At 41.5% G+C, this 22438-nt stretch overlaps 1 protein-coding gene across 3 annotated transcripts in view; it reads left to right on the top strand.

The window, feature by feature from the left end:
- The window catches only part of LOC137273496 (large proline-rich protein BAG6-like), a 41178-nt gene extending 18931 nt beyond the window's left edge, over positions 1-22247 (top strand). For 2 of the 3 annotated variants that reach the window (XM_067806210.1, XM_067806211.1), the window contains exons 9-24: positions 131-257; positions 2026-2208; positions 4596-4751; positions 5280-5658; positions 6127-6447; positions 7009-7142; positions 8176-8245; positions 8586-8851; positions 9896-10154; positions 10413-10636; positions 11874-11976; positions 13850-13980; positions 14672-14914; positions 16309-16506; positions 17074-17181; positions 17994-22247. In XM_067806210.1, coding sequence (XP_067662311.1) covers positions 131-257; positions 2026-2208; positions 4596-4751; positions 5280-5658; positions 6127-6447; positions 7009-7142; positions 8176-8245; positions 8586-8851; positions 9896-10154; positions 10413-10636; positions 11874-11976; positions 13850-13980; positions 14672-14914; positions 16309-16506; positions 17074-17181; positions 17994-18263 — 3172 coding nt within the window. In that variant the 3' untranslated portion in view covers positions 18264-22247. The remainder of the gene's footprint in view (positions 1-130; positions 258-2025; positions 2209-4595; positions 4752-5279; positions 5659-6126; positions 6448-7008; positions 7143-8175; positions 8246-8585; positions 8852-9895; positions 10155-10412; positions 10637-11873; positions 11977-13849; positions 13981-14671; positions 14915-16308; positions 16507-17073; positions 17182-17993) is intronic. The other variant, XM_067806212.1, reaches the window with a different exon arrangement.
- Positions 22248-22438: the final 191 nt, after the last annotated feature.

The raw sequence follows: 22438 nt of genomic DNA, 5'->3' as shown, positions 1-22438 counted from the left end.
TGATAAATCCCAATTGCATACAAAGATGCACTTGATGTTATTCACTGGAATTACAGGCCATCGTCATGTAGCTGGAATATTTCTGAGTGTACGAAAAAAGAAACATTACTGTAGAGATTTGTCTTTTCAGTGAAGCTCCCAGGTTGACATCGATGTCGGAGTTGCTGGGGGATGTGATGGAGCTGCATGGCCGACTCCAGCCCCACGTAGCTCGACTGCGCGACATTATGGCTGAAGACATGGAACTACAGAATGATGTAAGTTGTGATATTTCTTCATGTTTGTCTCATGGCTTGCACTTCAGTAGCCCTACTAATCCATTTGTCAAGCCCTCTAATCCATGGATCCTTTCATGTGGTTCTTGCAGTGTGATATTGCCTGCATTTTGATTACCGTTTTCCCATTTCAGTGACTACTCTACCGATTTTTATAACATACCAATCAGAATGTATTTTACAAACCAGCTTCAGTGTTGAGTTAAGGTAATATCAATATGATGGCCAGTCCCCTGATCAAGTTGACAAGAAATTCAGTATGGAGTGTTGGTGTAAAAACTGTCTATTTGATGGAAAGGACGTCCTTATCTCAGTTTTAATTGGTGCTAGCTTCAAGTTTTAGTTGCCACTGCTACGCTTACTCTTAATTAGAAGTTTGATTAGTTAGTAAAATGGTTATGAGAATGAACTGCACATAACCTGAACAAATATGGTAGTCAGCGATTTTATTAGAAGTGAAGGATATGAATAGATGTCATGTCTGGTGGTGCTATGATGTCATGGACTGCTGTTGTCTGTACTTTTGTTGTTTTGTGGGATCTATATTTGCTTCCATACTTGTTAATGGATGAGCATGTACATATATCACATCCTTGATCTTCATGAAGATCATGGGGCATGTTATAGGCATGCACATACACATCATGCTGAAACTTCAGTGTGGAGTTGCTTACCTTAGACAGTGTGCAAAATAGTGCTTACCTTAGACAGTGTGCAAAATAGTGCTTACCTTAGACTGTGTGCAAAATAGTGCTTACCTTTGACAGTGTGCAAAATAGTGCTTACCTTAGACAGTGTGCAAAATAGTGCTTACCTTTGACAGTGTGCAAAATAGTGCTTACCTTAGACAGTGTGCAAAATAGTGCTTACCTTAGACAGTGTGCAAAATAGTGCTTACCTTAGACAGTGCGCAAAATAGTGCTTACCTTAGTGCGCAAAATAGTGCTTACCTTAGACAGTGTGCAAAATAGTTTCCAATTTTTGCTATCCATACAGGCTAGCTATGCTCTAAAGTTATAAGCCCACAAAATAATTCATTAGTCCGAAATTTGAATGTAAAATTTAGAAACAATGCAAAAGATTAGAAAAATGGGTGAGAAAAATATGTTGTTGGCATGACACAGGTTTCATCATTACGTTGCTGACATGATGAACAGTTTTATCAGGCAATGCTCTTGCATGATATAAAAGTGTATTATAACTTAACAAGTCAGAACAAGTGACGTATTTACAAAATGACCCCATGAAAATTCACTAACCAGTCAGGCCAGTGACAATGGAGATTTACTGGTCTGACTGTTTTTTTACCTGACAGGGGCCAGTTGCTATTTCGCACACTGCTTAAACACTAAGGTCAGCTGGTCTTTAAAACCTTGTTGTACCAAACAAAACAGATTGCTCCTGTTGCTCATTATGAAATTATATATAATACTTGAGTTTTAGTGTTGATCATTTTGAACATCATCATAACAAAATTATTCTAAGTCTGATGAGATCATTTTATCTTGCATCATAAAGCATCATGACATGAATTGTAGCATTCATTTAATCACTGTCCATGTAGTCAATAGTCAAACCATTTTCTCAACATATAGCTTCCCAGTTGAACTGTTTATTCTTTGAACATCAACATAATAACAAGCATCAACTTGAAGTTGGTATGTACGCAAGTTTGCACCAGTGCAAGTTCCAAATATATAAACTGGTCCCTGCCTCAGTGTTTAATTGTCTTGTACCATGTATGTTTCAGCAAGTACAGGAGCCTCAGCGAATGTACAACTTGGTGTCAGAAGCTCTTCATGCTATCAGCCACACCTATCACAACCTAAGTGACCTGATGGTTGACATGGCAACACCTCCTCCTCGACGCATGTACACAGCGCCCACTCAACCTCTGATGCCAGGAATTCCCCATCAGGGTATTCCAGTCAGGGTAGGTATTCCCCATCAGGGTATTCCAGTCAGGGTAGGTATTCCCCATCAGGGTATTCCAGTCAGGGTAGGTATTCCCCATCAGGGTATTCCAGTCAGGGTAGGTATTCCCCATCAGGGTATTCCAGTCAGGGAAGGTATTCCCCATCAGGGTATTCCGGTCAGGGTAGGTATTCCCCATCAGGGTATTCCAGTCAGGGTAGGTATTCCCCATCAGGGTATTCCAGTCAGGGTAGGTATTCTCCAGTCAGGGTAGGTATTCCCCATCAGGGTATTCCGGTCAGGGTAGGTATTCCCCATCAGGGTATTCCAGTCAGGGTAGGTATTCCCCATCAGGGTATTCCAGTCAGGGTAGGTATTCCCCATCAGGGTATTCCAGTCAGGGTAGGTATTCCCCATCAGGGTATTCCAGTCAGGGAAGGTATTCCCCATCAGGGTATTCCGGTCAGGGTAGGTATTCCCCATCAGGGTATTCCAGTCAGGGTAGGTATTCCCCATCAGGGTATTCCAGTCAGGGTAGGTATTCTCCAGTCAGGGTAGGTATTCCCCATCAGGGTATTCCAGTCAGGGTAGGTATTCTCCAGTCAGGGTAGGTATTCCCCATCAGGGTATTCCAGTCAGGGTAGGTATTCCCCATCAGGATATTCCGGTCAGGGTAGGTATTCCCCATCAGGGTATTCCAGTCAGGGTAGGTATTCCCCATCAGGGTATTCCAGTCAGGGTAGGTATTCTCCAGTCAGGGTAGGTATTCCCCATCAGGGTATTCCAGTCAGGGTAGGTATTCCCCATCAGGGTATTCCGGTCAGGGTAGGTATTCCCCATCAGGGTATTCCAGTCAGGGTAGGTATTCCCCATCAGGGTATTCCAGTCAGGGTAGGTATTCCCCATCAGGGTATTCCAGTCAGGGTAGGTATTCCCCATCAGGGTATTCCAGTCAGGGAAGGTATTCCCCATCAGGGTATTCCGGACAGGGTAGGTATTCCCCATCAGGGTATTCCAGTCAGGGTAGGTATTCCCCATCAGGGTATTCCAGTCAGGGTAGGTATTCTCCAGTCAGGGTAGGTATTCCCCATCAGGGTATTCCAGTCAGGGTAGGTATTCTCCAGTCAGGGTAGGTATTCCCCATCAGGGTATTCCAGTCAGGGTAGGTATTCCCCATCAGGGTATTCCAGTCAGGGTAGGTATTCTCCAGTCAGGGTAGGTATTCCCCATCAGGGTATTCCAGTCAGGGTAGGTATTCCCCATCAGGGTATTCCGGTCAGGGTAGGTATTCCCCATCAGGGTATTCCAGTCAGGGTAGGTATTCCCCATCAGGGTATTCCAGTCAGGGTAGGTATTCCCCATCAGGGTATTCCAGTCAGGGTAGGTATTCCCCATCAGGGTATTCCAGTCAGGGAAGGTATTCCCCATCAGGGTATTCCGGACAGGGTAGGTATTCCCCATCAGGGTATTCCAGTCAGGGTAGGTATTCCCCATCAGGGTATTCCAGTCAGGGTAGGTATTCTCCAGTCAGGGTAGGTATTCCCCATCAGGGTATTCCAGTCAGGGTAGGTATTCTCCAGTCAGGGTAGGTATTCCCCATCAGGGTATTCCAGTCAGGGTAGGTATTCCCCATCAGGATATTCCGGTCAGGGTAGGTATTCCCCATCAGGGTATTCCAGTCAGGGTAGGTATTCCCCATCAGGGTATTCCAGTCAGGGTAGGTATTCTCCAGTCAGGGTAGGTATTCCCCATCAGGGTATTCCAGTCAGGGTAGGTATTCCCCATCAGGGTATTCCGGTCAGGATAGGTATTCCCCATCAGGGTATTCCAGTCAGGGTAGGTATTCCCCATCAGGGTATTCCAGTCAGGGTAGGTATTCCCCATCAGGGTATTCCAGTCAGGGTAGGTATTCCCCATCAGGGTATTCCGGTCAGGGTAGGTATTCTCCAGTCAGGGTAGGTATTCCTCATCAGGGTATTCCAGTCAGGGTAGGTATTCCCCATCAGGGTATTCCGGTCAGGGTAGGTATTCCCCATCAGGGTATTCCAGTCAGGGTAGGTATTCCCCATCAGGGTATTCCGGTCAGGGTAGGTATTCCCCATCTGAGCACCACCACACATGAAGGTCTGGCTTAGAACTGTTCCTCAGTAACCAGGCATGTTGTAAGTGGTGGTCAGCTTGACTGACACATATCAATTTACCCCAAGTGCGTAGATTGATGCTTATGCTATTGATCACTGGAATGTCTGTTCCAGACTTGAATGTCAATAAACTCTCAGCATATAGTTGGATTATTGCTGAGTGCTGAGTTATAAGACAACAAAACAAATAAGTAAAGTTTTAGTCCATTTGGTGTAATACATATTCTTCTATATGGGCTTGATTGACCTATCTTTCACCATGTAGGCCCAGTTCAGTGTGGGTTCTCCACGCCTCGTGAGACGAACAGTGACAACAACACAGCCTCGACCAGAGGCATCAGTGCCACAGAACGGTGCTACAACTCCAACAGGAGCAACATCTGCAACAGCAACATCACCAACAACAACATCACAACCCAATGTAAGTTGTTTTTTCGTTTTTACCATATGTTGGTAGAGTAGTCTTCAGGATTAGGTGACAATAATGATTATTAAAATTGAAGACTTTTGGATGTAACTGCCTTAATGATACAAAAAGATGCATATAGATAAATGTCCTAATTTTAAAAGAACCAGAATTCCAAATAGAAATAGGTCCACACAAGGCAACCTCATGAATCATGTGGTAAAACTTGTTAAGCCGTTTGAGTGTGTCTTGTTGGAAGCCAGTGTTGTAGTGCATTGGTCATTTCTCTTGACGGGAGTGTGCACAGTTGTATCTAACTGGCTAAAGCATTCACTTGTCGCACCAAGGGTGGTTTAATTCCTTACACTGGTACAGCAGTGTGTGAAGCCCATTTCTGGTGTCCTCGTATGATGGTGTGAAAAGCAGTGTGATAATATTAGTCTATTGTCAAGGTTTTTGCTGGTTACTGCCATGTATCGTCCATTTAGCAACTAGCCAAAAATATGTATTATAGTGATTGTATTATGGCATTGTCTCCTGCAGGTGCCCCCTGGGTCAACTGGGTCCATTGGGCCCCTACCCCCAGGCTTCCTGTCCGCCACAGCCAACAACCCATACGTTTACGTGGAGGTGGGGCCTGACTCTGTCACCGTCAACAGCATCTCGACTCAGATCATTGGCAATGATAACAGCAGTAATGGAGACAGACAAAGAGCTAATGGGACCACAGGGACCACCTCTACCAGCTCCTCAAACTCCTCAAGCTCCTCTAGTAGTGCAACAACAACATCCACGACAACATCAGGTGGTGCCATGCCCTCTGCCCCACCCCCTCCAATCCCTGGCCTGACTGGGATGAACATTCCTGGGCTACCTCCAGATATGATGCAGAACATCATCTCATCTGTGCTGCATCAACATGGTGGGTAACCTGTTACTGTGAAGTATTTTATGTATACAGTGGAAGCTGCCAAAACCGACATCTGTCCAATCCGGGAAGTTGTCAACACCAGCACATAATCTCAATCCCACCCATGGCTTGTACACCTATCATCACCTCCATAATCTGGCACATTGTCTAAACTGGATTATTTCTTCAGTCCCAACTAGTGCCTTTTCAGACAGCTTCCACTGTACTGTAACCTGTAACATGCCTTGAGGAGAAAAAACTTAATGGTGAAGATCCAGCTTAGAATTGATCTTTAGTAAGCCATGCTTGTGGTAAGAGGCAATTACCAGGTTCGGGTAGTCAGTCTCCCTGACTTGGTTGACACATCATTGTGTAGGTATGCTTATTCTGTTGATCACTGGATTGTCTGGTGATAAAGTAAACCTCAGAGCCTTTGACTACCATACACCTGTGTAATATAAACAATCACTCACTCCCCAGGTCACCGTCAAGGCCAACCAGTGCAGATTAATGTAGTGCCAGTCCCTATGTCCAGTCTTGGTGGACAGATGCCTGGAGGCATCAACATCACTCGCGTCCTCAACCCCGCTGCTATGTCTGCAACAACAACGGCTCCCAACCCAGCAGCTCCCGCATCATCAACATCACAGTCATCCACAGCAACGACAACTGCTAGTTCTGCAGCTTCAAATGCATCCACGTTGCCTACTTCTTCACCGTCTGGATCTGCTTCAGCTACTTCAGCAGGAACATCATCAACTGCACAGGCTTCAGCTGCAGCATCAACCACAACAACAACAGGTAGGAACATCTTTCTATATTCTTTTGCAGAAGAGGCCCTCCCGGGGTACTTTTTATCCACCACAACGAGTTTTGCAGGGGTATTAAAATGCACCTTGTCCGTGCATCCATGCACATTTATCTTTTTTGGAGCAGAGCTCTAAAACCATTCCATATTTCTTCCCCAAATATGACACATAGATTGATCTAGTGGTGTACTGGTGCCTTTAGGTAGTTTTGGAATTCTGAATAAAATATTTTTGGCATTTCCATGGCAGCAATTTTAACTTCGACTGAAATTGGAATTAATGCGGGGGATATTGATGACTGTGTCTTCTTGTTAGCATTTTTTTTGCCCAGTAAAACTTCCTGCTAGAGTTGTAACAATATTTCGAATCAAATATTCATATACATATTTATATAGAAACAGGTTTTAGGTTCGCAATTGTGATGGTAGAAATGCATATTTGTCAGGTGAAGACACCACTTTGTTTCATGATCCCTTACGTGTGGATCTGACCTCATGCGCTTGTGTTTAGTAATGAGAAAGGATAGTCAGCTTAAAATAATTTTTACTTGCAGGCGTGCCTGGTCCACGCCTCATCCCTCCCATGATGCTGGACAGTGTCCCCAGGCCGGTCGACCCATACCTTCCCTGTAACTCCCACCATTTCCTGGCCCAGAGAACCCGCAACATGGCAACACAGACAAGCCAGGTGAGCTACAGCAAGTGTAGAACTGTGTTCAATGTAGACAGCCCTAGTGGATATTCGAGGTTAGAAGGAGTCCTCAACATCAGATACTTGTCAAACCATGAAGAGCAGGTTAGGATTGACTTCTTCAGCACCCAATACTTGTCTTAAGAGGCGACAAACAGGATTGGGTGGTCAGATTATCGGACTTGGTTGGCACATGTCATTGTGTCCCAGTTGCGTAGATCAATGCTCATGCTGTTTATCACTGAATTGCATGGTCAAGACTTACATTATTTACACACTTCAGCCATATACCTGGAGTGTTGCCAGTGTGGCATTTTAATCAACAACAAACAGAACCAGTTCTTGGTTGTTGGAGATGGGTCCAGTGTAGTTTGAAAGCCGCAGTACTGACAGTATTGACCATTGGTTTTCATTGCTATGTGGTGTTTCACAACAAATAAACAAATGATGTTGACATATGCTGGCCCCTCCTGAAAAAAGTTATGGAGGCAAAATTGTTTGCCTTTGACTTTCTTAGAAGCATTATGTTGATGTTTTCTTTCAAAGTGGTGAAAAGAAACCTTATGATGGGTATCACTGGTATTTATTTGTGTTGAAAACATAAATTTGAAAAACCTACCTACAGTTTTGAAACATAATTAGGGTCCATAAAAACCAATGAATTGCAGAAGATGGTTTGTCACATTGGACGACACCATTTGCTAGAGTTCTGTGATTGTGTGTTTGAATCTCATAGTTGTTCTCATTATAATTCCAGGTTTGTCTTCCCTGTAACTTTTCTATTGCAGTCAGTCATGACATACGTTTAGTTCAGCATGACAAACACTGAGAAGTTTTCAGAGCAATATGTCTCTTCTAATATTCCTTGGGTAGCCTAGTGGTTAAGGCATTCATGTTGTGCTGAAAACCCGTGTTTGATTCCCCACATGGGTGTGAACCCATTTCTAGTGTTCCCCATGGTGATATTGCTGGAATATTGCTAAAGGCGGCATAAAAACATACTTAGTCACTCAAATGTTCTTTGTTTCAGGGCCCAGAGAATGCATTATCTGATATGGTGTCCAACTTAATGAATGGACTTCTAGGAAATGTTCCTCATGGTAAGTTATCATCCTTCCTGCTTGACTCATGAAGATGAGGACTAGAGTTGGTTTCCTGTAACCCATGCTTGTCATGAAATGCAGCTAATGGGAAATGGTTATGCTCATTGTCTTTTTTGATGCAGATTAAACTAGATCAGTCAGGTGCCCAGGCTTGTTGCCTTGGCTGATAACATGTGAGGACACCCAGTTTGATTGATTCTCACAATATCAATCACTGGATTGTCTGGTCTAGACTTGGTATTCACAACTCTGATGTTATTATTGTGATGTTAATACTGGATATGTATAATCTTGATGTCATATGTTTTGCTGAAATGATGTTTCCTGATTGTTCCAGGTCCCCCACGGTCAGCCCCAGCTTCAGTCGCCCCTGGGGGTCCCACCTCAACACACCCTGCCCATGGGGCTGCCTCAAGCCGAGCTACTACCCACACGACCTTCTCCCAACCTGGCCCCATACCTGCCAATCCCTTTGCCTCCCTGCTGCAGGGAACTTTTGGTCCAATGCTGGGACCCCGTGCACCAGTGCACCCTAGTGACAATCCAGGGAGTGCACCAGTGCCACCGATCATGCAGGTGCTTCGAGACATGCTGCAGTCAGCAGTAAGTACCATGAGTTCTTGTGCTGGAGCACATTATCAAGTAATTAGTCAATCAGTCGATCCTGTCTGCATCAGTGATGCAGTAAGGAGACTGATTGATATTCATAAAAATCAAACATGAAATGAATTTTAGAAGGTACGTCTCTTATTGTTGTGGTTTTATTGTAATGAAAACATAGACAACACATACATTACCTGACCTCTAAAACTGTAATGTTACCAACATACTTGTGTGTAAAGGGCATTTAGAATTGAAATACATGAGAATGAAGATTTTATGGATATCAACTTCTTATTATGGGAACACAACGTTTCGGAGTTAATGCTTACTCCTTCATCAGGTGAATGAAAATGGGGTTGGGGGCTATATTTATAAGTACAGGTAAACAATAACAAAGTAACAAGTGGAATGAATTAATGAAAGCTGGAAGCCAGTATAAAAAAGCACTGATAGGAAGCCGACAGTTATGATATTCATAAAATCTTCATTCTTATACTTGTGTGTGTCTCAACAGGAAGTATCCTCAGTCATCTTGTTCTTAGTATTAATTGGTGCCTGTTCCATTTGTATAATGTGTACTGTTACTGCCCACATTTGTCCTGACTGACTGACTACAATGACTGACTGCTGAGCTCCAATTATCGATATGCATGTTGTTAGCAATAACCAGCACACTGCAAACTGATAATGTGTTTCATAGATTTGCCATCTGTGTTTTACAGAATTTTAACAGAAATGGTTATTTAGCTTCTGATTGTGATAGGTATGTGGTTAGATTGAAAAACATGGTGTTTGGATAGTTTTGTGTGAAAATGGACCCTCACAAAGGGATTTATTGGTTTAGTATTATATCAGTTTTGTTAATAAACATATTATGACCAAGTGGTAGAAAATTTTAGATAACATGGTTTCGATTCACAACACTGTTGATGATGTTGACGCCCCATTCTAGGTCTGCTCTGCTAAAGATACAAATTCAGTCTGTGTCATTGACTCGAAATGGAAAGGTTTCTCCATTTGTGACCCCTCCATTCCCTCTTTCAGAATCCACAGAGTCAGCAGCAGCAGTCAGCTAGTCAGCCCACAACTCAAGGTCAACCTGCCCCTGCCCCTGCCCCTGCCCCTGCCCCTGCCCCTGCCCCTGCCCAGGCCCCAGGTGTCATGTCAGACGATGCATTTACACGCCTGGTGTCGGGCATTGGGTCATACATGAGTCGAGCTGCCACAGGCCAGGAGGAGCAGGATACAGTTCACGACTTCCTGTCCACGCTGGGCGACTCCTACACCAGTGGCAGTGGTGAAGGTCAGTTAGCTGTCTTCCTGAGGACAAAGTATGTCCCAAGATCTCAAATTGGTGTCCAGGAATTCCTGGGCAGGGTATATATTCTGAGAATATTGATATCCCAACTATCAGCTGGGGTGACTTCAGTGTTTGTGTGTAATGTCAAAGGTGCAAGTTTGATCCTCTCAAGGATACTTTGGTAAGGCCGTTATATCTGTGATGTTGCTTGAAGTACAAAAAAAAGCATCTTTCTCACTATATAATTTATTGTTGTTGCAGGGTTTATCAATGAGATATTCCAATGTCTCTCACGACACATCACTTTCTCGGATTTGTTCCAAATCTTCTTTGGCCACCCAGAGCCCCTGAACCGGCTCCGCACACCATTGCGAGAGTTCATCACGAGGAGGGTGTTACGGGGAGCTGAGTACAATGAGGCCAACCTGCAAGAGGGCGTGGAACATATTATGCAGGACATGGACAGTGAGATCGAGGAGGCCGTGGTACGTACAGGAGGAGTTTAGATAAATACTGACACTGTGGTAAATAGCTGAACACTTGTCACTGTAGTGATCAACTATATACTGTCACTGTAGTGGTCAACCACATACTGTCACTGTGGTAATCAACCACATACTGTCACTGTGGTAATCAACCACATACTGTCACTGTAGTGATCAACCACATACTGTCACTGTAGTGATCAACCACATACTGTCACTGTGGTGATCAACCACGTAGTGATCAACCACATACTGTCACTGTGGTGATCAACCACATACTGTCACTGTGGTGATCAACCACATACTGTCACTGTGGTGATCAACCACATACTGTTCTGTACTGGGGTGATGTAACTATGTACTTCGTTGTAACTATAGTGAAGTGACTGAAATACAGTCTGTAACTGTAGTGATGTAACTGTAACCATGGCAATGTGATGGAAATACAGTCTGTAACTATAGTGATGTAACTAACCATGGCAATGTGATGGAAATACTGTCTGTAACTATAGTGATGTAACTGTAACCATGGCAATGTGATGGAAATACTGACTGTAATGGTAGTAATGGAGGTAACCATGAATGTAACCATGTAATCAGAAATACTGTTTTATCACTGTGGTGATAAAACTTACAATCTGTTGCATAACTGGGGTAATGTGAAAAATTGCCTGTAACAAAGCTGCTGTAATTGAAATACTGGCCGTTATTCATTGGCCGTGTAACTGTCATGTTCTTTTGTCAATATTTTATTTCAAAGTGAAATCTTGTTCTCTCACTTTCAGTAAAATACAGCATTGAAATCAACCTCAGTTATTTGCTTTCATGGCTAGATGTTATGTCAGGCGTCAATTTCAGGAGATGAAACCTACTTCAATACTTGTACCCAGTGCAACCAAAGACAATCACCTTGTTGCACCAAATTAAAACATTTTGCATCTGTCGCTAAGGCAGTTTTGGTAAAGACAGTCTAAAACCATATTATGACAAAAGAAAGCTGTAGTTATCTTACTTTCTAAAGCTCAGTCACAGTTCCTACCATAATCAGATTCACTGCTCCAAGTCAGTTCCTCATAATTCTGGTTTCCAGTTAAAGTCTGTGTTGTTTAAACACAAAATAATAACATGCACTGAGTACAAGTTGATATGTGTCAAAGGTTGCATTTAGCAATTTCAGGGTGCACCAGTGCAAGTTTTAAATGTTTAAATCGAGCCCTGTATGTTTTATTGACTGCAGGCTGTGGTGACTGTGAAGGAAGGAATAGACCTGAAGCAGTCTCTGAGGGATCTGTTCCGTCAGAACCTGGTGAAGATATGCAGGCAGGTGATGGACTCCCCAGGTGAGTGTCAGTGGCAGAATGAAAATCGCTACTAACCGTTGTCATGGTTATTGATGTACAGTTTTATGGAGGTCTGACTTTTTGAGGTCTGATATTCAGACTTTGATGCCATTAGTTCTTTTTGCCTGCTTCATCTCAGTTACTCCCCGATGTAACTAGAATACTTCGCTGTAAACGCATTTCACTCTCCACAGTTTCTCTTCTCCAAGTGATGGCGAACACCTTCTCAGAATTCAGTGAATGTTATGTAGCAATTTTATCTCATATAGTCCACCTGCATGACAAAGGTGACAGCATAAGAGGCAACAAACAGAGAGGGTTAGACTAGCTGACTTGCTTGACAAATGTCATCGTGTCGCAATTGCGTAGATCAGTGCTCGTGTTGTTGATCGGTTGATTTTCTAGTCCAGCCATATCGCTTGAATATTGTTTAATGCAACATTAAATAACAAACAAACATAGGTGACAAGATCTAATGCTGGAGTTCCAAAACTCCTCTCACTGTCAGTGTATATGTAAAGTGTATGTGTCTGTCAACAAGGCATCCTACTGATGGTGTAAATCAGACCGGTTATCCTCAGGTGGGTTCCCGGCTTAAGCTGCACCGTATAGAAACTGTATCCTTCCTGCTCGACACCTCCAAGGTCTGGCTCGAGTCTCAACAGATACATACATAAGTGTTGCCATAAGAAATGTACAGTGGAAGCTGTCCAAATCGGCATCTGTCCAATCCGGCAAGGTGTCAACACAGGCATATGATCTCAGTCCCGTCTGTGGCTTGTACATTTATCACCAGCTCTACAGTCTGGCACATTGTCTAAACTGGATTATTTCTTCAGTCCCAACAAGTGCCAAAAACATGAAACTTGTTCATCCTTGCCTGGCTTTGAGTCAGCATAATGTGTCTGAATGGGGTATTCATTCTTAAAAGCAACATGGTGTCTTGGTGAGCTAGTAATCTTGGCTCTCATATGAGTGAAATATTTTCAAATACAATGTCAAGCCCCACCTCACCTCACCTCACCTCACCTCACCTCACCTCACCTCACCTCACCTCACCTCACCTCACCTCACCTCACCTCACAGGATATACACATGTCACAAACAGCAGTGACTACACAGATGTCATGACAGTACACAGTGCTATATAACATATGAGTGTCAAAATCAGAAACAGTTACGATTACATTATATAGTACATAGTTCTTTTTTCATAGAGATCTTCCTTGGTGTACATATATGCATTTTCTGCAAGTAAAATACTATAAAATGTGGTATAGGTGTTAATAGAAATGCACAGTTATTCATTGATGTCATGAAAATTAAGTCGTGATGATTCACAGTGATGCATTCACAGTGATGCATTCACAGATGCCACAATAATAAACTGATACAGGTGTATAAACAAGTGTCACAATACTGAACTTATATTTCCAAGGTGTCATGAAAATAAATAGTGGTGTGTGCAAGTGTGATAAGATTTCATCTTTATTTTAGTTTCCCTGCCACCATAAGTTGTGGTGTTAAACAATGATCTAAGTGACCAAATTAATCAATGAGTGATACTGACACTGCACGTCATGATTCAGTCACTATTCTATCAGCCACCTGTGTGAGGCCCAACTAATAACTAACTATATAAATTCCAATTTGGCTTAACAGAACTACAATACTACTGAGTAAAAACTCACTCACTCACTCACTCACTCACTCACTCACTCACTGCATGTGCTCCAAACAAATTCCAACCTGATAAAACAAAGCTACATACTGCTGCATAAAACAATGCTTACGCATGCACGCTTGCTCGCTCCCTCGCTCACTCATTCACTCTCACTCACTCACTCACTCTTTGTGTCTGTGTTACTTGCAGTTAATGATGCCGACTTTGGACCCAATCTGCATGCCCGTGTACGGAGGATGCTGGAGGAGTTTGTGGTCCTGACCTCCGACTCTCTGGTAGATGGTGCTCCTGGCTTGGAGAGGATGCTGCACACGAGACTGGTAATCACATCTAACTGCAGCAGTGGGCTAGCAAAAAGGTGGTTAAGGCATTCCCTTATCCTGCAGAACACCTGGCTTCAATTCCCCTTATGGGTACAATGTGTGAAGCCCATTTCTTGTTTCCCTTTAAGTGATATTGTTGGAATATAGTTAAAAATGGTGTAAAACTAAACCAATTGACTGTCTTCAAGTACAGGTTGCCAAATGGTCCCAGTTAGTGCTTATGACAAGTTCAACTTGTATCTTCCATTGATGGTTCATGGTGTCCAGATTGTGGGAGTATTGTTGTGTTTCCTTACATGCCTTTGCATTACCAAGATAGTGCAGATTAGGCTGTGTGCCCAGAAGCAAAAGTTTGTCTTTCAGGAGGATATTATAAAAATCAGCTATTGGTATTATTTTTTAGCTTTGCAAATGGAAGAAGCTTGTACAACAGCAGACGTTAGATGTAAGCAATGTCTCGAATGACTTGTACCAAATCATCATATACTGTTGCATTTGGCAGGGGTAGGCATTGGCTTCCAGGGCATGATATTAGAGCCACAGTGATCGTAGTCTATGTATCAGAATATGATCACCTTAGCTCTACAGTTGCTTCAAGAAACGGGGCCCAGGAATTTTGTAAAAGAAGTGACTAAAATTTCACTCTGTCATAATGTTATTTTGGATTGGGTATTTTTTTTTTTTTCAGCGGAACTTGACAGCTGGTATGAATCCCCTCATCCAGCAATGGATGGTTACCATGACGTCACAGCAGCTCCACAACTTCAGTGAAGACATCCGAGTGTCGCGATCTGATGTTCAGCAGTACCTCGTCCGGCGGACTGCAGCCCCACACAAACCTTCAGCCAAAGAGCGTAGCGAGTCACCAATGGATACGGAAACAGCAGCCGAGGGGGCAAGTGCTGCTCCATCACAGGTAGTACGAGGAAAAGTATGTGAAGTTTATTCAATCAAATTATAGTAGTAGTAGTATAGTAAGTAGCAAATTAATTTGTCTCTACTTTAATGGGTGTTTACCATAACAAATCTGCATTTACATTGATACCATATGGATCAATGCCAATAATTTTCATTCTCAAACAGCCAGGTTTACAGTTACTTTACCATCACATCCTGCTGGATTCCCATTCACTGATGAGTGTAAGGAGAACATATTTAGAGCAATGTTTATTAAAAGGCTACTTGTATAGCACTGAGCTCCACAACACACAGGTATGCTCTAAACACATGCAAGTACTGCACATTATTACTCAAGTTGTGATGGCAGAATGTTAATGGTCACATAACTAGTCCCACCAGGTACCCATTTTCTACAGGGCTAACAAATTTACTTACCTATGTTTTTGCCTATTGCATAAGTGTAGTGTTTATGTCTTACTCCGTCTAATCTCATTCTCAGACCTTTCTGGGGTAGAATAGGCCTTCAGCAACCCATGCTTGCCATAAAGGCGACTATGCTTGTTGTAAGAAGCGACTAACGGGATCAGGTGGTCAGCCTTGCTGACTTGGTTGACTCATGTCATGTCCCAATTGCGAAGCCCTGTGCTTATGATATCAATCATTGGTTTGTTCAAGGTTCGATTATTTACAGACCTCCATTTTATAGCTGAAACATTGCTGAGTGATGCATTAAATAGCAAGCAAACAAATAAACATGGTACTCTGAAAGTTTATGATTACCACATCTCAGAATATCCAGGGTGTTTTCAAATTTGTGTCCTGTATCTGTTGCATAGCTTATTTGTCATATGCTTCTGTTTGTATATTGCTTATTAGACTGTCTAGTGTCTTGTCCCTCTCTTTTTTTTTTGGGGGGGGGGGGAGGGGGGTTCGAACTGGATAGTTGTAATCCAAGCCATCGTATCAACATTATGAAACATTTTTACCATTTGTGGCTTGGATTATATTTGAAGTCTTTTATTCATCATATCTGCAACTTATTTTGCATACGAGTTAGATTTACCTGGAATATTGTCAAAAGAAGCTTAATCCCACTCTTCCTCCCAAACTTGGGGCTATTGATGACCCTCAATTTGAAAATTTCCTTGGTTTTAAGTTTCAATTAGATGCTAGTAATCTTTTATGTTTGGTAGGAGTCAACATAGTGGAGCTTGTGGTCAGGTGGTGATCTGGTCCAATGCATGTTATTGTACCACAACAGCATTGTACTCAAAATATCAATCACTAGTTTTATGTCAACCATTAGTCAACTGCTTCCATAATGATGCTGTAATGTTGTTCAGTCAAGCAACAACATCCAAAACGAAAACTATTCCAAAGGTTCCACTGGAGCTAGTCAACAGCTGTGTGGTGTTGCCGTTCCAGAAGCCAGCAATACCCCCCAAACCAACAGTTAGCAGGAAGCCCCGCCCCAGCTCTACCCCGGTGTCAGCAACATTTGAGCGTGGTAAGCGGTCCTTCATAAATGGAGCAGGATCAGATGGGGCATCGCCGTCACACAGTGCATCTCCCACATCTCCACCCACAGACGAGGACGATTCATGGCAGGCTGTCTTACCAGCTGTAAGTATCCGTGTTATACACAGGATATCTATTGTATGATTTCGTGATTAAAACCACAAGTGTATGATTATGATGTGAGGAACCATTGCATTTTATTGTTAAAAGCAATTTGTTTGTCCCATGGGAATTGTATTTTTAAGTTGACATTGATAAAGAAGGCTTCATTTAGAGAAAACAGCATCTTAAATACACCATAGTATACACCAGCATGTTAGGGGACAGGGATTACACGTTTTGCTATGCAGAGTTGTTTCCCTTGACTGTGCCAGACACCTAAGATCATTTGTTAGCACCATTGTTATGCTCATTGCAAACACATGAGGCATGCAGTGGGCGATTGCCCGCCTTACATACATGTACATACATACCAAGAAAATTGGTAAACTTTTATTGAATTACTCTGTCCTACAATATGGCTGTGCATACCTCACTCATGATTTGCTGAAGACCTCCGCATGCTCCATGGTTCCCCCCTTGTTTACCCAACAACCATTCTCTTACAATTCTCTACCAAGCATTTTATGTCAAATTAACATCATTTCACTTCTTGAATTACATTCTTTCCAGGATTGGGTCCCAATCATCAACCGTGATATTAACCGACAACGGGAGAATGGAGCACCACGCCCACTCAGTGATATCTATATGCAAGGGTTGCCTGCAAAGCGAAGAAGGGTAAGTTTGTTGGTGATCACCTAAAACAGTGGTCCACCTTATTTTGTCATTGTCTTGACAGATAGGATGCCCTGGTGGTCAAGTGGATACAACATCTGCAAGAAGAGCAGTTGATCAGTGGTTCGATTCCAGGCATCCAAATGATCTTTCAAAAATAGCACTTGCTGTTTTCGGGCCTAGGGCTCAGTATTAAGGGAATTAAATTAGCACTGGCTGGCTCTGTCGGTCCAGTGTTTCTTAGAGGGGTATTCATGTAACAGTCCCTCTTGGATTCCGCAATGAATTGTTAAGAATTCCTTGCATATTTATGTAAATTCTGCATCCTATATTTCAAACTTCAAAATTATCAAGAATTTCAAACAATAATTCTTAAACAAAAAGCTGTGAATGTTTTACAGCTTTGTGACATTCAAGGTAAGACAGCAGTCCGGGGTTTTGGGATTTGTTTCTTATTCTTGCAAGATGTATTTTAGCTTTAGAAAGATCATCTGAAATAGTATTCGTACGAGTGTGACCAGGATGACACTTCAAATTCTACAGAACATTGTTTCGTTTGATAGTCAATCTTGATTCATCTTTCCAAATAAGTAACTTCCAAGGCAGAATAATGGCAAATTCTGCAGATATTCCACATGAAACTGGGTTTTCCGCTGTCCACACATTTTTCTGCTTTAAAAGGTAATTTCCACAAATTATTCTGGTGAGGATGGCATTTATGCACAAACTAGCTGCCCACTTTACGCTGACTTGCCGTTAAATGAAATATCTTCAAAAGGAGGTAAATGCGATTCTCGCTCACATTTCTCCACCAGATGATGGCTTTGGAGAGAGGCAGCAACTGGAACAACATGGCTGAATACATCCCCGACTCAATCATACGAGCAGCAACTGCAGCCGGTGTCCAGCCAATCAGCAGCCAGGAAAACCTTTCCAGTGAGGCGTCAGAAGAGAGTGAGCTGCAACTTGCATTGGAAGAAGAAGTCAAGAGAGTTTTAACACAAAGACTTCAAAATGATTCCGATTACAACTCGGATAAGTTTCCCAGTTCAAAAGAGTTCTTTAAACATGGTGACGGTAGCTAAGTTGTGTGCGTATGTGGATGTGCTGCTTAAGCACGCAGTGTGTTGTACATCGTGTACATACTCGTATCTTCAGCTTTTAAAGCGGGTGTTTTATTCAGAACACAGATGCTCCCAGTTTTATTCAGTTTCCAAAGGGACAATATTCTCTTATATTATTTTATGTTTAGAGAGATGGAAAGTGGATGCCATTGATCTTCGATACAACAATTTGTCTAGAGGAAGGAGACTTGTGGTTGAACAAGGAAAATGGCTTTGGTTGTTTCTGTCATGATTTGGGTAGAATGTACTTACGAGTAAAGGGTTGTTCACGCTTCCAAACAGAATAACATGGCAGTTCACATTTTGGAAAAGGCTTATTGAAGAAAAGGGTATTTTTATTTAATTTTACTTCTCACATGCTGTTTTCACAACAATAACAACTAAAGTTTTAACCCTTGGTTTCTGAATGGTCTTGAGTGGATATAGGTTGAATTATGTAAAATAAGATCTCTTAAATTTTGGCTGTTTTATCAGCAAAGCATATGCTTAGTTTGAACAAGTCTGATCCTTAGAAATTGTACTTTACAACTAGCAGTTTATCCAAAATAGCGGTGGTCATTTCTGATGGAAATACTGAAATGACTGTTGACACCTGCAGATCCTGCGGACATAATTCTACATACTTACAGCCATGACAACAGAGACAGAAAAATGGATGCCAGTTATCAGAGTGTTATTATAGTTACCTAATTACCGGTATCTGGTTTAATATGTCACGTAATCTGTGACTGATAAGTGGGTGGGTGATGAAAGTATCTGATGAATAAACTCATTTGTATAGTGTGTCTGATCTCTTTAACTGTGGACATACCCTGGTTTGCTGATGAATACACGGTGTATTGATATGCTGTATGGTGTCAGGACGTACTTTTATGCTACATGATCACAAGGTACTTCATATGCTATCTAATCACAGAGCATATGGACACATATGACCCTTGGCATATGACAATTGTTCCCTGTATGACCACATCTAGTGCTATATAGCCACTGGACATGTATTAACATATATCAGCAAGTACATCAATGCTCTTTGTCCAATGTACTCAACAAATATCTCTGACATTTAGCAGAGACGTCTTTTGAATATCTATTTATGATCAATTATTGGAAGATAAATAACTGTATCTTGAGTAAATGTTGTACTAGTACAAGACTGTGCTAGTCCTCTTCCTCTCATTACATCATGATAGTATCAAGAGATAATTTATTGATGTTATTGAGACTTGCATTGTAGAAAATGGTCTTCAAGACACAATCCCAATGTCTTTAGTTGTGTCATCTTTCAGGTTTTAGCCTTGGATGACCAGTCGCACTCTCAGAAATGATACAATTGAAAAATGTTGATATCCATATAATTTACTTGCATCTGGTCGCCTTGATTCGATTGTAATTGATATTTCCATTGGCATAAATCATCCTGGTGGGCTTTTGGGGGCATTTTTCTAATTCAGTAGTCAGCCATTGCAATATATGACTTGTCTGATCATTATGTCTCTCAACTGATCATACTACCAACCACCAGTTTGGTTTGACTGGCCTAGCAGTAATTGCTGGTTACCACAACACTGTTGCTGTCAAAAGATGAGATGTTCAGTAATAGTTTTTCTGGGAAACAAAATCAAAATGACACATAGACGAATTGTACAAAAGGAGATAATCCAATCTAGGTTGATATGAGCATGATTACTCTACATGTGCGTGTGGAGCAGATATTCATTCTAAACATCCTTAGCTTGAGAAATAAACATTGTTGTATGTGAGGTTTGTCTTTTTGGTGTGTTGTTTTTTGTGGTATCTAAAATTTCTTTGAAATTCACATGTATTTCAAACGCTGATTTCAATTGCAATTTTTAAAAATGAAGGAACAAAGACGTACATCATGATCTATTGCCCTGAGTCTTGATGGAACTTCTTCATATTGTCAGTGTATGAAATAGCGTCAGCCTGGGAGCCCGCTGCTTGCTAGTTTCATGGCGGGCTTACAACTGTTTTTTTATAGCCTGCCCTGTGCGCCAATACATTTTTCAAGGGTATGTATTTGACCATGTCATTTACTATGGGACATATTTTGAAAACTGTGGTAGCTTGATGATGTCTGTACAGTTCATGATCAATCACACCATAACGACCACAGATCAGCCTACCCATTTATCTAACATTAAGTGTGACTGGTCTAGGGAATGCTTTCAGCCAATGAACAGTGTTGTTCCTTTCAGTAAGTGTGACTGGTCTAGGGAATGCTTTCAGGCTATGAATAATGTCATTCTATTTAGCTTTCTGATTCTGATAGTAGTGACACTAAACAATCAACAGTGACCACCAAGTTATGATTTGATTAAATCTGTTTTGGCACCTTTTTAAGTTTATGTCACTACAAATAATTCATCAATTACTTTATTTTAACACCATATCTCATTTTCCTATTTTTCATATGTTAACAGGCCCGGCAACAATTTTTAGTTATCAGCCCTGTTGGCTTCCTGACTTTTCTAAGGCGTTTCATACACTGATATTGTTGGTACTCTAGATCATTTACCATCAAAGATTTGGTTCAGAAGTGATCTTAATGTCTCACTAACTTGACAGAGGAAATCTGTTCCTCATGTATGTCATCTCAAAGGAATGCCTTTTCAAGTGGCTCATCATAAGTATACAGATCAAAGTGACTCCATGTCGTGTGATTATCCACACTTCTTATCAAAGTGAAAGGCACCTTCAATGCAACACTAAAACATGTATGGCAGTCACAGCAAATAGTGGGTTTTCAAGTAGGCCACCATTTCAAGTTGCATTTGGCTGTGTAGTGTTATGTCCCTTAGTTGTGAGGGTCAGGTGGTCAGGGGTTCAAATCCTCAAATCCCAGATTATGATCCTTGGTCTGTCAGTACAATACACATGCTCAAACCACAACTAATTAGAAAACATGGTAAGATCTATCTGAAATGCTCTTAAGGGCGTTGAAGTAGCATACTGGTTAAAGTGTTTACTTGTCACACAGAAAACTTGTTCAGTTCCCAACTTGGGTACAATGTATGAACCTCATTTCCAGTGTCCTCTCCTCCAGTATTGTTGGAATGTTGCTATACTAAAACTGTGATCAAGCTCATGTTGATAGGAATAGCTGCTTTTGGTAAAGATGAACAAATCTGTGTTACGCGTAGCTTTTTCAAGTACTTACTGGGAAATTCTTTCAGTTTGTGCTGCAAGTACAGTCAAAGTTGTGCATTTGTGTTCTTACATACATAAGGAATGTCTTGATACCTACATTCAGTATTGCAGTAGATATCCTGACGCGCCTTGGAAGTGTCCACAAGTAAAAGAAGGGTCTGCCATGATGTCTGTATTGTTCTCAAGTGAAAATTGCATTTAAGTTCTTGTAATCCAAATTATACTCACAAGAAGTTAAAGAACAAGATGTTTTCCATGTCACTATAGCCAATTCATCATGACACCAGATTAGCCATAGTCACATAAAGAAGAAGAATGAATCTGTCAGTCCTTAATTGTTTGTGTTTTCAGTGGTATACTACAAGCCTAGGCACAAATAAAGATTGTCATGACACTTGTTATTCATTAATAGTATCTACATTAATGTACATTTCTTATTTGATTTAGTTTAAGAGGTTAAATGCAGTTAGTCATTGTGATTCAGGAGAGAAGTATTTATTAATCTCAACTAATTGATGAAAATTTTGATGGCATTGGCAAGGGGAAACAACCCATCAAATGTACCGGTTATTTGAATGCATGGTTGTTTGGTGTCTGTGCTATAAAGCCTGCACATTTTCTTTATTTAATTATTATTATGATGATGACTGTTATTCACCAGCAATAGCAGATAGGTTTGTATAAAATAAAGACGCTGTCTTGTGAATGTAGTGCTATGTATGTCTGTGTTTAAATTGAAACAACAAAAAAAGGAATAAATTTCTTGTAAATATGTGACGCATGCATTTTCTGTTGTCTCATTCTGCCTTCGAATGTGGATTGTATGGACATAATCACTGTGTCTACTAGATTGTACCACCATGGAATAGTTCATCTTCAATACTGTGTAGATTTTAACATGATAAATGATGCATTTTCATAAGCAGGGGGTCAGACTCACTGACTTGGTTGACACATCATCCTAT

Source organism: Haliotis asinina, chromosome 2 (assembly GCF_037392515.1).
Source record: "Haliotis asinina isolate JCU_RB_2024 chromosome 2, JCU_Hal_asi_v2, whole genome shotgun sequence".
Classification (NCBI taxonomy): Eukaryota; Metazoa; Mollusca; class Gastropoda; order Lepetellida; family Haliotidae; genus Haliotis; species Haliotis asinina.
The sequence above is the reverse complement of the archived record's forward strand: the minus strand, read 5'-3'. Positions and strand labels throughout refer to the sequence as shown.